Source organism: Aedes aegypti, chromosome 1, assembly GCF_002204515.2.
Source record: "Aedes aegypti strain LVP_AGWG chromosome 1, AaegL5.0 Primary Assembly, whole genome shotgun sequence".
Lineage (NCBI taxonomy): Eukaryota > Metazoa > Arthropoda > Insecta > Diptera > Culicidae > Aedes > Aedes aegypti.
This window is the reverse complement of record NC_035107.1, coordinates 191,887,188-191,903,023: the sequence shown is the minus strand read 5'-3', so window position 1 is coordinate 191,903,023 and position 15,836 is coordinate 191,887,188. Positions and strand designations below refer to the sequence as shown.

General features: G+C 40.6%; 1 protein-coding gene across 3 annotated transcripts in view; it reads left to right on the top strand.

Moving 5' to 3' along the window:
• The window catches only part of LOC5577500 (solute carrier family 22 member 21), a 54,339-nt gene extending 38,753 nt beyond the window's left edge, over positions 1 to 15,586 (top strand). For 2 of the 3 annotated variants that reach the window (XM_021855858.1, XM_001656470.2), the window contains 2 exons: positions 5,127 to 5,354; positions 14,092 to 14,798. In XM_021855858.1, coding sequence (XP_021711550.1) covers positions 5,127 to 5,354; positions 14,092 to 14,746 — 883 coding nt within the window. In that variant the 3' untranslated portion in view covers positions 14,747 to 14,798. Of the gene's footprint in view, positions 1 to 5,126; positions 5,355 to 14,091; positions 14,799 to 14,903 lie in introns of those variants that run through there. The other variant, XM_001656469.2, reaches the window with a different exon arrangement.
• Positions 15,587 to 15,836: the final 250 nt, after the last annotated feature.

Genomic DNA, 15,836 nt, shown 5'->3' with positions numbered 1-15,836 from the left:
AACAATTAGCAGGAGACACCTGAAATACACTTGAACACTCTTCATTTATTGGTTATTATACACAAAACACTATTTTGTCATCTATAAATCATCTATTTTTCCTCACCAAAGTCACGAGGCACTTGTGCGTTTTACGACAATGCAATTACTATTGTCGGCAACTAAAATGTTCTCTTCGGTAATCCAAAACTGTGTAAAAACTAGTTTGTGTATTGGTAACTTTTTGTATTTGTTGACAAATTTTGAAATTAAACGTCACTCATTATGTTCTACTCTTTGAAATGACCAATGCAGAAAAATACAGACTACACTGAGAACAGCGTTGCATTGCAGCTGTAAATAAAATAGCAGAGAGTCAAATTGAATACACAACGTCCACAACGTCACTAAATTTGTACAGACTAAGGCTCCATCCACAAATTACGTAACGCTCTAGGGCAGGCGTTTTCAACTGGTGGTCCGCGGACCCCTAGGGGGCCGAGAAGAGTTCTCAGGGGGTCCGCGAAGCCATTGATAGCAAGTGTCGTTACCCCTGATTTTTTTTAATAAATGCGAGGACTCTTGAATCCAATTTGGTATCAAGAGAACATTATAATCGAGTTGCAAATTTTTGATCTGTGAAGTATTTTAAAATTGAAACCTGTTTTGTTTCTTTCAATTGTGAAAATACTGGGAAATACCTTCAATGTGATCCTGTCAGTTAGAAATTGCATGACAGCTATAATTACTCAACATCCATTCAAATTCATATCCAGTAGGATCTTGAAAAACAAAAAATACTGGATAATATTTGTGACCCAATCCTTGGTAGGTTTTGCCAGCCAATTGAAGACATCTAAGGTTTTCGGAAATTTCCTGTCGATTTTTTGATAACTCTCCCAAAGGAAGAAAGTTGGCTTCTATGGAACCTACAAAATCTGCAATAAACTCCGGGATATATTGTTGATTCATTAGCGGAATTAGGAATGTTTGCAAGTGAAGTATTTTATTCTATGCACATCTGATTCACATCGACAAGGTTTTTTAAACTGCTGAGCTCTTATTTGGTCACAATATTCGTTGTTTTCAAGCGCTTCTTATTACTAAGTTTCAGATAATTCGGCCGAGAAAATTCCTTCCGTCAAATTGGATCCGGGTAATGCCAAAGTTCTTTATTTTGTTCTGAACCGTACATAAATGCTACTTTCTGTTGTTCCTACTTGCCCAGCATGAATTGTTGAATTTTATCAAGATCCTTTATCAAGTTCCTTGTTGTATTATTGGAATAATACTAGGTAGATTTTTGACTCAATTCTTAGTGGACTCCTCCAAAAGATCACAGCAGAACTCTTGCACTGACAATTTCTTAAGATCTCTCGTGGATTACAAACATGATTTATAAGAATGCCTGCCCAGGACATCAAATGACACCTCAATATTCGCATTGTGTATTTTGTACAACACAGTTGAGACAACCTCGCTTTTCGTTCTCAGCAACAGCGTGGTGCTTCTGGCGATGGTCAACCACATGACAACCGGAAGGGTAAATCATTTTAAGATTCGGTATTTCCATAAACATCGATTTAAAGGACATCCATATCTGGTAGTCCGCGAGACGTTTGTAAAGATTCAAAGGGGTTCACGGCTCTGAAAAGGTTGAGAACTACTGCTCTAGGGGCATGGGAAGTAGGCTCAAACGATGCGACTCATACACATATTTTTTTTTTTTTTTTCATATAAAGATTTGCAGCCTGACATCATTGTTAATTGGTTCATAATATTGTGCTCTGCAAGAAAAATCTACGGAACGCAATTATCGGATTACTTGAATTTCAGAGTTGCGTTTGAATTGTGTGTAATATTGTCTATATCTCAGCAAGCATTTGGAATATTGATATAAAACTTTAATGTAGTATTCTTTGAAGTTATCTACAACTACAGTCAAATTTCGTTTGTTGCACATCTTCAAGCGTGCTACGTTTTAATTGGGCTCCCGTTAGTTGGACTATAGCCCACCTAAAACAAAGGCAAACGTCATTATTATTTTCGATTTCGATTCATGGAACTAGTAGTTTATTTTTCATAAATCATCGAACAAAGCTTGAAAATGGCCTTATTAAATTGATAATCTCGCTTTAAGGTAGACAGATAATTTTGTAATCTCACATTCATGTCGATCATATAAATTGTTATTGGAAAGCTCTAAAATACTTGAGAGAAACACGATTCTTTTGATTTGTTTTTATTGTTTATCAATTCTACACGCAGCGAACTGGACTATAAAAATGCATATATTATGCCTTAAGAAATAAAGAACGATTATTGCAATACGAACGTATTATCGTTTTAGCATCACCCACATCAAGGCGTCGATAGACGAGGGCTGTGCGCACGAGCAAGGTTTTAAGTTCAATTCCAGGTTGCCGCGAAGACTATTTTTGCTTTTAAATTTCGGTTTCATAACGTAAATTTATGAATTTCAATCCGCTTCCATGTGGCGAATTTTCATGAGGAGTTCTTACGTTTATCGATAGTCCATTTTCCTGAGTGTAGTTTGTTTGGCCCAATGTCACCCTCTCGAAGGGGTGAGATTGGGCTAATTTTCATACGTTTCCTATTCAGATGAATTTAACCAAATTTAAATTATTTGTTGAGCATCTGCAAAGTATTCTCATATTCAGCCGAACATATCAGGTAATTCAGAGGTGAATGACCTATGCAGGTTTAAAACCTCTCAAATAAAAAAATGTATATATAGAGCAATCCTCGCTGAAACCAGGCCGCCATCGGCACCCATCGTTAGAATTCCAATTTTATGTCACTGATCGCTAGCTTTTGATAAAACTTAAGAGTGGTCCTTTCGGTTTTCTCAAATTGGTGGACACCTCGTACGCCAGCTAGCTGAACTGTTTGCGAAAAAGACGATTTTATTTGTTTATCTTGGGTATTTCTTTACATGATATGTCTCATATTTCGCTCTGAACACATAGCAAACTTAGTGTCATCGTATAGAGAAAAGATATAGCTTTCATTCAAACTTGAAAAAATGTTGGCGATCATTTTGAATTTGGCCGCCATCTTGAATTTTGTTAGAAAAATCGTTTTTTCACCATTAGCGCACCGCTAGTTTTGAATTCTGCTTATTAATGGCTGCTCTGAGACTACTCCAGCAGTCCTCAATAGGGTCTTCGGTGAGCTCTCCCTCTTCCGGCAACGCTTCAAGGCTTTGCGCGTAATCAGTTGCGACTTCGGGTAGCTTAAGTCGTTCCAGATTGTGAGTGGCGGGCGTCGTTACCGAATGTTGTTCACAACGGAAAGTCTTTGGCGCACTTTAAACGCCACAAGGTAGTGGTCCGAATCGATGTTTGCGCCGCGATAGGTTCTGACGTCGATAATGTCCGAGAAGTGTCTTGCATCAATCAAAGCGTGGTCGATTTGTGATTCAGTCTGTTGAGGTGATTTCCAGGTGTACCGATACGAGAGGCTGTGCTGGAAGTTGGTACTACGTATGGCCATGTTTTTGGAGGCGGTGAAATCAATCAGTCTAAAGCCGTTTTAGTTCGTAAGCTGGTGAGCGCTGAACTTCCCTACGATCGGTCTAAATTCCTCCTCCTGGCCAACCTGAGCGTTGAGATATCCGATAACGATTTTCACATCATGGCTTGGGCAGCCATCGTATTCGCCTTCCAGCTGCGCGTAGAAAGCGTCCTTATCGTCATCGTCACTTGCTAGGTGAGGGCTGTGCACGTTGATTATGCTGATATTGAAGAAACGGCCTTTGATCCTCAACTTTAACATTATGTTGTCGGTTGGACACCACCTAATCACGCGCCTCTGCATTTCGCCCATCACGATAAAAGCTGTGCCCAGCTCATGCCTGTTGCCGCAGCTCTGGTAGATGGTATAACCATCCCTATTCGTATGTACCGTCGACCCTTTCCAGCAAACCTCCTGCAGCGCTACGATGTCAAACTTGCGGACCCTCAATAATTCGGAAAGAATTCGGGTACTTCCCAAGAAATTGAGAGACTTACAGTTTCATGATCCGAGTTTCCAATCGTTAGTCTGTTTTCGATGCCTGGGTCTATGCTGATTGTTCCGGAACGAATTTATATTGTATGCTAAGACGATGAGTTAGTGCTGCCGAAAATATCCTCAGGGTGGCGAAGCCATCATTTACCCTACAAAGGTTTCAAAGGAAACTCTAAACCAAGATACAAGTTCAACCTCCTTAATTTGTTTATATAAGCATTCAAAATTGGGGAGGCTTATGCTATATATTTTTTCGAGGTACCGGATATCGAGTAAGGGAGAGTTGACTGTAATAATTTTGATCATATTTCACCCCCTTCTCAAGCAATTGCTTTTTCGAATTGTTCTTCAAATGATCAAAAATGAAAAACAAAATCTAAAAATATATGTTTAAACATTTGAGTATTCTAGGCTATATGACCAAAGTTATGGCTAGACTTCAAGCTTCTCAAGAAAAAAAATGTAAGGAAATTAAGATGACATGGTTTTGAGAAAATCGGATCTTTTTATAATCTAACGTGTATTTGTATGATTTTTTCTCTTATTTTTTATCTTATGCTACGTTCAGACTAAAGCTGATATTACATAATATAGGCTCTCTTGTTATCAGACCCCTTACATCTAGTTTTCATTGGAAATAATAAGTATGACGTTTGATATCAAGATAGCTTAAATTTTCAGGGGAAATGTTATATCGGATAACCTTTATTGGCGTTTTGAGCTGAAAATGATCTGAATTACTTTTGCCAGTCGAACAATAATAATCCAGAAATTTTGAAAATTTATGACATAGGTGTATCAGTTATGATCATGAAATTATTAATCATTTTGTGTGTTCAAATAGTTCGATATCAAATATATGTTTATGATAAAACATATTTGAAAAATATATTTCTAAAATTCACAAATGACCCTATGGAGAACCACTACAGTTATAATTGGTACACTTTCCCTGTCCAACATGCAGCTTGAAAGTCACTTCTTTTTCAAAAAATTCTAAGAAGAACCAATCCCAAGTTTGGGAGCCCCCCACTGACTCCCTCCCTTATATACGCCAATGCTCCTCTTCGCTTCTCACCCACGTCTCTGCTTCTCTCCCGAATGGTTTCGTTTAGATATTTGATTGAGTCCCCCCGGTGGCTCGCAACCCGAGGACACTACAAGCGATCGATGGGCGAGCTGCGGAAGATTGCCAACGTCAACGGGATCCGGCAGCTGCCGTTCGACGAACGCTCGTTGGAGAAAATGCTTTCGCACCGCAAAGTGGAAACCGTTTACGGCATGGCGTCCCTTTTCAGTGGCTGGCGGATGGCGAAAAATACCATCTTCTGTGTGATGTGCTGGTGAGTATTCCGGGGCTTCTCGAGTGGCTTTTGTGGGTTTCCTCGCAGAGCACAGCTGCCGTGCTGTTGTCTGTATGAGGTGTGGTGTCGTTCACAGTTTTTCTCATTTTTGTGCTTCAAAGTTGTTCTGTCTGGCTTGTGCTGTATTTGTTTTGTAAATGATGCGCGTGTTATCGATTGGTACCATTGAGTACCGGAATTCGTTTCAGATATAATACAAAGTTGCAATTTGTTATGAAAAATCATAGTTATTTGATGAAAAAGTTTCTTTAAACCTAACTTCATTTTCCCGATCAGCCTAGATAGGCGCGCAGTATCGGTCGCGATTGTTTCATTGGCTAAGAATTAACACTACGGACTGCCTGTTCAGGTGGTAAAAGACTACCTCACAGGTGACCCCAATTTCTGTTGCCTAGATACCGTGCCTAGGAATGAATGGTTAGGGAGCGGGGGTCTGAATAAAACGTAACCACAAACGGAGTCTGCGGAGTACTAGCGCGCCAGGCACAGTATTGTGCCTTCCTGTACTATCCGGTACCGTTTTGATTCATATTACGGACACTTAATACCTCAGTGAAGTATAACTCATCAGTAGGGGGAAATCCCCCAGTACCGGACACTTAAGCCACTAAATTCATAATTCGAAATATATTGAGTTTATGGGCTCGTGTTACCCATTTATAATAAATAATATCATTTTTATAGTGTACAAAAATAAATTTGAAAATATAAATATGAATTTTGACAATGCATTTTGATGATGTATTTTAGTACCAAATTGATCGATCTTGAAAGGTGGCACCCAATACCGGACACGATCTGGAAATGCCTCGAATTCTGCAAATTTGAACATCATTGAATGTCTACACTATAGGAATAATTTATAATCAATGCATTTGCAACATTTACAAGAATAATTTTAATTTTTCTTAGTTTGCAAGATGCCTATCAAAAACCTCTTCCATATATGATAAAAAATAGCACATTTTACGATGTTGTTCTGAATGTTCATTCTTCTTAATTTTATTGCATGTTTGATACCATGATCGACGGAACCCATGAAAAATGAAAGTATTTTGAGACACTGACGCAATAATTACAAAGATATCATTAAACATATCAAGCTGTCCGAAACTGAGGGACAGGAGGTGCTTATCGAAAATTGAAATTTGTCCATATTTAGTTCAATTATGGTACAAAATACATTCATACTATCTAATTAGGATTATGTTCGATCATGCTTGCGTGATCCAAAATATTTTTTTCATATTTAAAAAAATTACTAAATAGGTTTAAAATTAAGGAAACACGTCAATTTTTTGAAGATTTTCAAACTTTTCTACTTTTTTAAAATGGCATGCATATGTCAAGGATGTGTTATTCTACGCAAACATTAGTCTACATAATAGCTTTCATGATTCTTATTCCGGACTCGTGCTTAGTTTTGCCTCAGATTCCGGACACTTTGGTTCGAATTCCGGACAGCTCATGTTAATCATATATAAAGTTCAAATAATCAATTGGAATTTCCTAACCACTAAAGATACGTCTAAAGCAGTTGGGAATTATAAATTTTCAATGAAAATTCTTATTGAAGTTAGTCTTGAAAGTGAGAACTTTTAAACGGATAAAATTGAAACATTTCGTGTGATATGTTTCCCATACAAAGTAGAGTGTCCGGAATTTGAAGCTGTCCGTAATATGAATCAAAACGGTACAATGGTGCAGGTGAGCTTGTGTTTCTCTGAGATAATTGGCTGCCTTTCTTCAGTCTCAAACCTGAGGCTAAATAAGGGTGGGATTATGAATATGCTGTTATTTAATTTAAATTAACAACCTATACCTAGGGCCTACGACTGATAGATTTTGCCGCCTCCAAGAATATGGCCATTCGTAGCACCTATTTCCAGCACAGCCTCCCGTATCGGTACACCTAAAGATCACCTCAGCAGACAGAATCGCAAATCGACCACGATTTGATCGATGGACGGCACTTTTTCGACATAACCGACGTCAGAACCTATCGTGGCGCTAACATTGACTCCGACCACTACCTGGTGATGGTGAAACTGCGCCCAAAACTATTCGTCATCAATGAGGTACGGTACCGACGCCCGCCCCGGTACAATCTCGAGCGGCTGAAACAACCGGATGTCGCCAATGCGTACGCATAGCATCTTGAGGCAGCGTTGCCGGATGAGGGCGAGCTCGATAGGGCCCCTCTTGAGGACTGCTGGAGGACAGTCAAAGCAGCCATTACCGAAGTTGCCGAAAGCATTGTCGGATATGTGGAACGGAGCTCAAGAAACGATTGATTCGACGAAGAGTGCCAGGAGGTTTTAGAGGAGAAAAATGCAGTCCGGGCTGCAATGCTGCAGCATAGTACGCGACAAAACGTGGAACGATACAGAATGAAACGGAAACAGCAGTTCCGGGACAAAAAGCGCCGCCTGGAAGAGGTGGAATGCCAAGATATGGAGTTGCTGTACCGTTCTCAAGAAACGCGGAAGTTCTATCAGAAGCTCAACACATCCCGCAAAGGCTTCGTGCCGCGAGCTGAGATGTATCGGGATAAGGATGGGAGCATCCTGACGGACAGACGCGAGGTGATCGAAAGGTGGAAGCAGCACTACGATGAACACCTGAATGGCGCAGATAACACAGGCACAGAAGGTCAGGACAACGAAGGCGATGGCTACGTCAGCACAGCGGACAGCGGAAACCAACCAGCTCCCACGATGGGAGAAGTTAAGGATGCCATTCAACAGCTCAAGAACAACAAGGCCGCTGGCAAGGATGGTATCGGAGCCGAACTCATCAAGATGGGCCCGTACAGGTTGGCCGCTTCTCTACATCGGCTGATAGTCAGAATCTGGGAAACGGAACAACTACCGGAGGAGTGGAAGCAAGGCGTTATATGCCCTATCTACAAAAAGAGCGACAATCTGGAGTGTGAAAATTATCGTGCAATCACCATCCTAAACGCCGCCTACAAAGTGCTATCTCAGATTCTCTTCCGTCGTCTATCACTTATAGCAAGCGAGTTCTTGGGAAGTTATCAAGCAGGTTTCATCGACGGCCGCTCGACAACGGACCAGATCTTTTCCGTGCGGCAAATCCTCCATAAATGCCGTGAGTACCAGGTCCCTACGCACCATTTGTTCATCGATTTCAAGGCGGCATACGATAGTATCGACCGCGTAGAGCTATGGAAGATCATGGACGACAACAGCTTTCCCGGGAAGCTCACAAGATTGATTAGAGCAACGATGGACAGTGTGCAAAATTGCGTGAAAATCTCGGGCGAACGCTCCAGTTCGTTCGAGTCTCGGCGGGGACTACGACAGGGCGAGCGGGGACTTTCGAGCCTGTTGTTCAATATTGCGCTTGAAGGTGTCATGCGGAGAGCCGGACTTAACAGTCGAGGCACGATATTCGCGAGATCCGGACAATTTGTTTGCTTCGCGGACGACATGGATATTATTGGGAGAAAATTTGAAACGGTGGCAGATTTGTTCACCCGCCTAAAACGCGAAGCAACAAGAGTCGGGCTAATGGTGAATGCGTCGAAAACAAAGTACATGCTGGTTGGCGGAACTGAGCGCGACCCGCCTAGGAAGCAGTGTCACGATAGACGGAGATACCTTCGAGGTGGTGGACGAGTTCGTCTACCTCGGATCCTTGTTGACGGTTGACAACAATGTTAGTCGGGAAATACGAAGGCCCATCATCAGCGGAAGTCGTGCCTACTATGGGCTCCAGAAGAAACTGCGGTCAAGAAAGATTCACCCCCGCACCAAATGTACGATGTACAAAACGCTCATAAGACCGGTAGTCCTCTATGGGCATGAGGCGTGGACTATGCTCGAGGAGGACTTGCAAGCTCTTAGGGTTTTTGAACGCCGAGTGCTAAGGACGATCTTCGGCGGCGTACAGGAGAACGGCGTGTGGCGGCGAAGGATGAACCACGAGCTCGCTCAACTCTACGGCGAACCCAGTATCGTGAAGGTAGCTAAAGCTGGAAGGATACGCTGGGCAGGGCATGTTGCAAGAATGCCGGACAACAACCCTGTAAAGATGGTGTTCGCTACGAATCCGGTCGGAACAAGAAGGCGTGGGTAACAGTCGAGGATGGAGAGAAGCGGCCATGAACCGAGGGAATTGGCGAAATATTGTTGGCGAGGCTTTATCAAGATAATTGATGTAAAGCCAAATAAGTAAGTATCAACCTACATATATGTGGCTACGGTTAGGATAGCTAAGACCAATCTTCAGCATAATAGAACAGCTACGATCAATCATTGCAGACTCATACAAAATATTGCACCCAAGTGGCGCTTGCTCAAGTACCCTACTTTCGTAAGGGGAACTTATATCTAGGTAACCTTGTGGACCCAGTTTTTGCTAGTTTCAGCAAACTTGAAATGGAAAACTCACGCTCCATGCCCCGCGCATGCATGCTCGTTAATAACGCAGTCGTTGCCACACTCATTTCCGAGTTAACTGCCAGAGATGTATGTGCTGTCACAATAGATGTTTCTGTTGGTGACCTCAACAGGAAATATGTCTATCGTTCGGATGGCTTCAAACGAGTTGTCGTACACTGCGTAACAAAAAGCCTTCCGCTGATTGGGGGGCGTTGAAAGCCAAACCACAGTTATGAATCAGAGATAAGATGATTCCGGAACAAACGCCAAAACGTATGCTTTCACTAACACACCATTCGTTTAGCTCGCAGATAAATTGCTGTTATAGTGTTCTGATCCATAATATGAGTTGATTTGATCCATAATAAAAGGACCCTTCTTTCCCATTGATCCACATCTGCAGGGATACCATGTCAATTTTTCAAAAATCTGGAAGATTTTGAAAATTTGTCTGGAAAACTCTGGATTGCTTGTGTCGTATACAGAGAACCTTACAAATTATTTACAAAATCTTACAAATTCATTTCAAATTTTATCTGGATCTTCCAGATTTTTGGTAAATGGGGCCTCAAAAATCTGGAATATTCCAGACCAATCTGGAAGGTTGGCAACGCTCCACATCTGTGGGATGGACAACGTTTGGAATTTTGACAGAAATCGACACTTTTTCGTGAATAATCGCGAATTTTGTGTGCATTCCCCAGAACAACTATATTGTGCAGTGCCTGGGAGGTAATTTTGTTTTGTGCAGCGTCACCATGTTTTTATATCAGAACTCATTCCTCAAATTGACCCTTAGTTGATCCATAACTGTGGGGTGACTATACAACGAGTGGATATAGCGGCCCGAACGGCGGACCCAATCGTTTGGAGCAAATAATCGATTTGGGTGGAGCATCTAGCGGAGAAAACGAAGACGCGATAGTAGTCGCAAGTAGCAGAAAGATGCAGAGATTGCCAGTGATATCACAGACGGTAGCAGCCAGCACTAGCAGATGCAGTACACCGAGTGAGCCACCGGGAAACCAGCGGGATGCAGGCTTTTTGAATCAAGTGTTCACAGCAAAGTCGGGGAGTAGCACTGTTCAAGACGACCGACAGCATGAGAAGTCGGAGTTGTCGGAAGTAAAAAGAAAGGTCAACGACCTCTAAGAATTCGTCAAAACTAAAAACAATATCCACCTCAGGATCAAGCAGCTGGTCACGAGCATCAAGCCCGCCGTTACAGCCGCAGAACGCGGACGGAAGGAATTACGGATTAGAGCGGAAAATGCCGGCATTGATATCGGTGAATGCAACAGCCGGTTCACAGAGACGCCTAGGAACAATCCAACCACCCCACATTGGGGAAATCCGAACTCAAAGGTGGAAAAAATTGATAACTTTCACAATAGAATGATAAAAAATAAGTTTTATAGCTCATTCGAAAGGAAATTTTCTCAGGAATCGATTGGTGATAGTTTCATGAATGTGGGGTCACTCTGGGATAAGCTATGGCGCCCGTTTTCCCCAATTCCTTGAAAATTTTAGATTTTCATGTTGTTTTGAGTAAAACTATTTTATTGTGGAGATTATTTCCCATGAAATCCATCATTTCTAGTCCATTCAACAATGTTTCACAGAGAACGTTATAAAAAGATGGAAATTTAGGGGATTATGGGGCCAAATGTACAATGAAATATTTTTGAAGAGGAATTTTTGTTTTAAATTTTTTCAACGTGTTTTTATATTGAAATAAATTTTAAAATAGTCTAATAATCATGAATATAGGTTGCAGAAATGAGTTGTATCAAAATTTTTATAATATGTATGATCATTATTTATGCTCTATGCAAAATATTGTGAATAATTTACCTTCTTATATCACAAATTCCAAACATTTCCAAACGATGTGCGATAGTTTGGGTAAACGATATTGATCTAAATGATCGATTGCCGTTAGCCTCATTGATAGGAGATAGTGGGAGCATATAGTTTTTTGGCTATGTTTGCCCCAATTCCCCTAAAAACGATTTCTTTCATAATTATTGGACAAATATCTTCGAATTAAATTTTTATTATGTACTAAATTGTTTATTCAGTAGTTGATACAATATTTAAATCCAAAAACAGGAGATTATGGGGATCTTTTACACATAAATAAAAAAAACAAATAAAAACACTCAAAAACGGATCCACTAAGTAACCATCAGCAGTTTTTTTTCTGATTGAAACAAATCACTCAGAATTAAATTAGTTACACAATCATACCTGAAGAAATTTCATGAGAATAAAATTGAATTTTGAAGAAATTTCATGAGAATAAAATTGCGTGGAAGTGCCCAAGTAGCTCTGCCTGCACCCTACTACTGAAAAAGCGATCATAAACAAATCTTCCATATATTTCAATATGACACATTTTGATTGAAGATGTAGTAGTTAATAATACATAATTCAAAATAAATTGACGCTTATATTGAGCTGCTCGGTAATCCAATCCGCATGGTTATCAAATTAATTAACTCATTACGCGTGGCAAAGATGGAAAAATCATGGGTGAAATTATGAAAAAAATCCACGTGCTCGGCTGGGATTTGAACCCAGGACTCTTGTATGCTAGACGAGCGTTTTACCAACTAAGCCCGTAAAGCGCTCGTCCAGCATTCAAGAGTCCTGGGTTCTAATCCCAGCCGAGCACGTGGATTTTTTCATAATTTCACCCATAATTTGTCCATCTTTAACACGCGTAATGAGTTAATTAATTTATTTTATTTGGTTATTTTTTGTTTATGTGTAAAAGATCCCCAAAATCTCCTATGTTTTATGATTTAAATATTGTATCAGATACAGAATAAACAATTCAGTACACAATAAATTTGATTTGGGAAAAAAAGTTGAATTAATTACGGAAGAAATCGTGTTTAGGGGAATTGGGGCAAAAATAGCCAAAAAACTATATGCTCCCACTATCTCCTATCAATGAGGCTAACGGCAATCGATCATTTAGATCAATATCGTTTACCCAAACTATCGCACATCGTTTGGAAATGTTTGGAATTTGTGATATAAGAACGTAAATTATTCACAATATTTTGCATAGAGCATAAATAATGATCATACATATTGTAAAAATTTTAATACAACTTATTCCTGCAACCTATGTTCATGATTATTAGACTATTTTAAAATTTATTTCAATATAAAAACACGTTGAAAAAATTTAAAACAAAAATTCCTCTTCAAAAATATTTCATTGTCCATTTGGCCCCATAATCCCCTAAATTTCCATCTTTTTATAACGTTCTCTGTGAAACATTGTTGAATGGACTAGAAATGATGGATTTCATGGGAAATAATCTCCACAATAAAACAGTTTTACTCAAAACAACATGAAAATCTAAAATTTTCAAGGAATTGGGGCAAAACGGGCACCATAGCTTATCCCAGAGTGACCCCACATTCATGAAACTATCACCAATCGATTCTTGAGAAAATTTCCTTTCGAATGAGCTATAAAACTTATTTTTTATCATTCTATTGTGAAAGTTATCAATTTTTTCCACCTTTGGGTTCGGAATTCCCCAATGTGCACCCGCTTGAAGAAAAAAACAGGAAGATCAAAAAGGCAGAGTAGCGACACTGAGTCAGCGAAGTCAGGAATAGAAAAAGAGAGGAACTGAAAAAGAAAGACAAACGACGGAAGCGTACGGGGGTATGCAAATAGCGAAGATTCCAACACACAACAGGCCAGGCTTTTGAAGCTTTTTTGTACCCTGCTAAAAAAATGAAAAAAAGGTGGTCAGGCTGCTATAAAAGCTCTTGCTTTGGTCAACTGATCGAGGCATGTTATCGCATGTCGAACTCAAATTGAGGAACTGAATTTAATCAACTCTGTAAGCCTTGTATGGGTACCTGGTCATTCTTCCTTCGCAGGAAATGAACTAGCTGCTGAGCTATCTCGGAATGGAGCATCGCATGACTTCATTGGCCCTAAGCCAGCTTTTCCAATTTATAAGTGTTTGGTGAAGCTTTAGACCAATTATCGGGCGGCAGAACAAGCAATATGGGAATAGTTTGTAGTCATGTATTGAACCAAATGAATAATATAAAATTGCATTGGCTTCCTATACCTACGCGGCTTATATTCACTTTGAATTAATGCAGAATACGTTCTATGCAATAATATACGTGGTGTCCTCAATGTTCTATGTTCACTCAATGTTTATTTATATCAGTGCTCATGATCACTTGTACGCGTCTCTGGTTATGGTAAATATTGCCTGTAGTTCACCTGAAAACCGTACCAAATATAACCTTTCCTTTAATTCTAGGATCGTTGCCAGCATAACATACTTCACTCTGGTGCTTCTGAGTTCCCGATTGGACGGCAATCCTTTCCTTAATTTCCTATTTCAGAGTGCCATCGAGCTTCCCGCGTACAAAATTGGCCAAATTCTTTCGGACAACCTGGGCCGACGAGCATCCAACTCTCTTGCATTCCTGACTGCAACGATCATCTGCATACCGATTGTGCTCATCATTCGCAATGCCGAGTACGAATCCATGGCCATAGCGCTATCGATTGCCATCAAGTTCTGCGTCAGCATAAACTTCTTCGCCGTCAACCTTCAATCTATCGAAATCTACCCAACATGTTTGCGGCAGACGGGTCTTGCGTTTGCAGCTATTATGGCAAATTTGTTCGGCATTTTTGGACCCTACGTGGTCTACTTGGGGACGGAGTACGACGTACGATATCCATTCGTAGTAATTGGACTGATGTCAGCACTGGGAGCTACATGCGCATCGTTCTTACCCGAAACGCTGCATCAATCACTGCCAGAAACTATTGAACAAGCCCAGAAGTTCGGGAAAACCCAAAAGTTTTGGTCACTGCCGAAAAAACCTAGAACCGAAGGTGTCGAGATAGGACAGGAGATGGAAGAGGGTGTGAGACTTAAAGACGCTGACGATGATATCCGGTAGCTTAAGATGGTGTAAATAAAGGTTCACCCTGATTTTTGTTTTCATAATAAAACGACTTGGTGGTTTAACTGGTTTTGCCCTATTGCCCTTAAGAACTTTGTAATTAATGGTTTACTGGCCAACTATATCGAATCCTTAATAACCTTTTCTTCCCCAGGATGGTCGTCAGCTTGACCTACTTCACCGTGATGCTACTGAGCTCTCGAATGGATGGTAATCCGTTCCTGAACTTCCTGTGGCAGAGTGCTATTGAGCTGCCAGCCTACAAAATCGGACAGTATCTCTCCGACAGCCTGGGTCGTCGACTTTCAAATGCGATGGCTTTCCTTGTTTCCACCATCATCTGCATCCCCATCTACATGATTGCTCGCTACTCGGAGTATGAAACTCTAACTATTGCGCTAACGGTTGCCATCAAATTTTGCATCAGTATCAACTTCTTCGCCGTGAATCTCCAGTCCATTGAGATCTATCCAACCTGCCTGAGAAACACAGGGCTAGCATTTGCTGCGATCATGTCCAACTTGATTGGAATTTTGGGACCTTATGTGGTTTACCTTGGAACGGAGTATGACGTGCGGTATCCGTTTGTAGTAATTGGAGGGTTGTCAGCTGTAGCGGCAGTTTGTGCACTGCTTCTACCGGAAACGCTGCATCAAGCCCTGCCGGAAACGATAGAACAGGCGCAGCAGTTTGGCAAGCATCACCGCTTCTGGTCCTTGCCAAAACAGCCCAAGAAATGTTCACCTGATAATGCGGAATGTGAGATGGCGGAGCGCAAGCGATTGAATGGTGTGCATTGATGTGATGAATGATAATAAAAACGATATGTTTACAAAATATGACTAAGAAATGCATCGAAAGAAATTTCTTCTTGTTTATTTTTTCATGTGAAAAGAGTGGAATAACCTCTTCAAATCCTAGCTTTTTCCGTCCAATTGTGATATATGTATTTCAAATAGTTTTCGAAGACTTTCGCTAATATAAGCTGGGTGTCCATTCATATTTCATTACTATTTAAACACATACCGGTTTCCAAAATCATTTCAATCAAAAATAATGTCGGGGTCTAAATGACAGTAACAATATG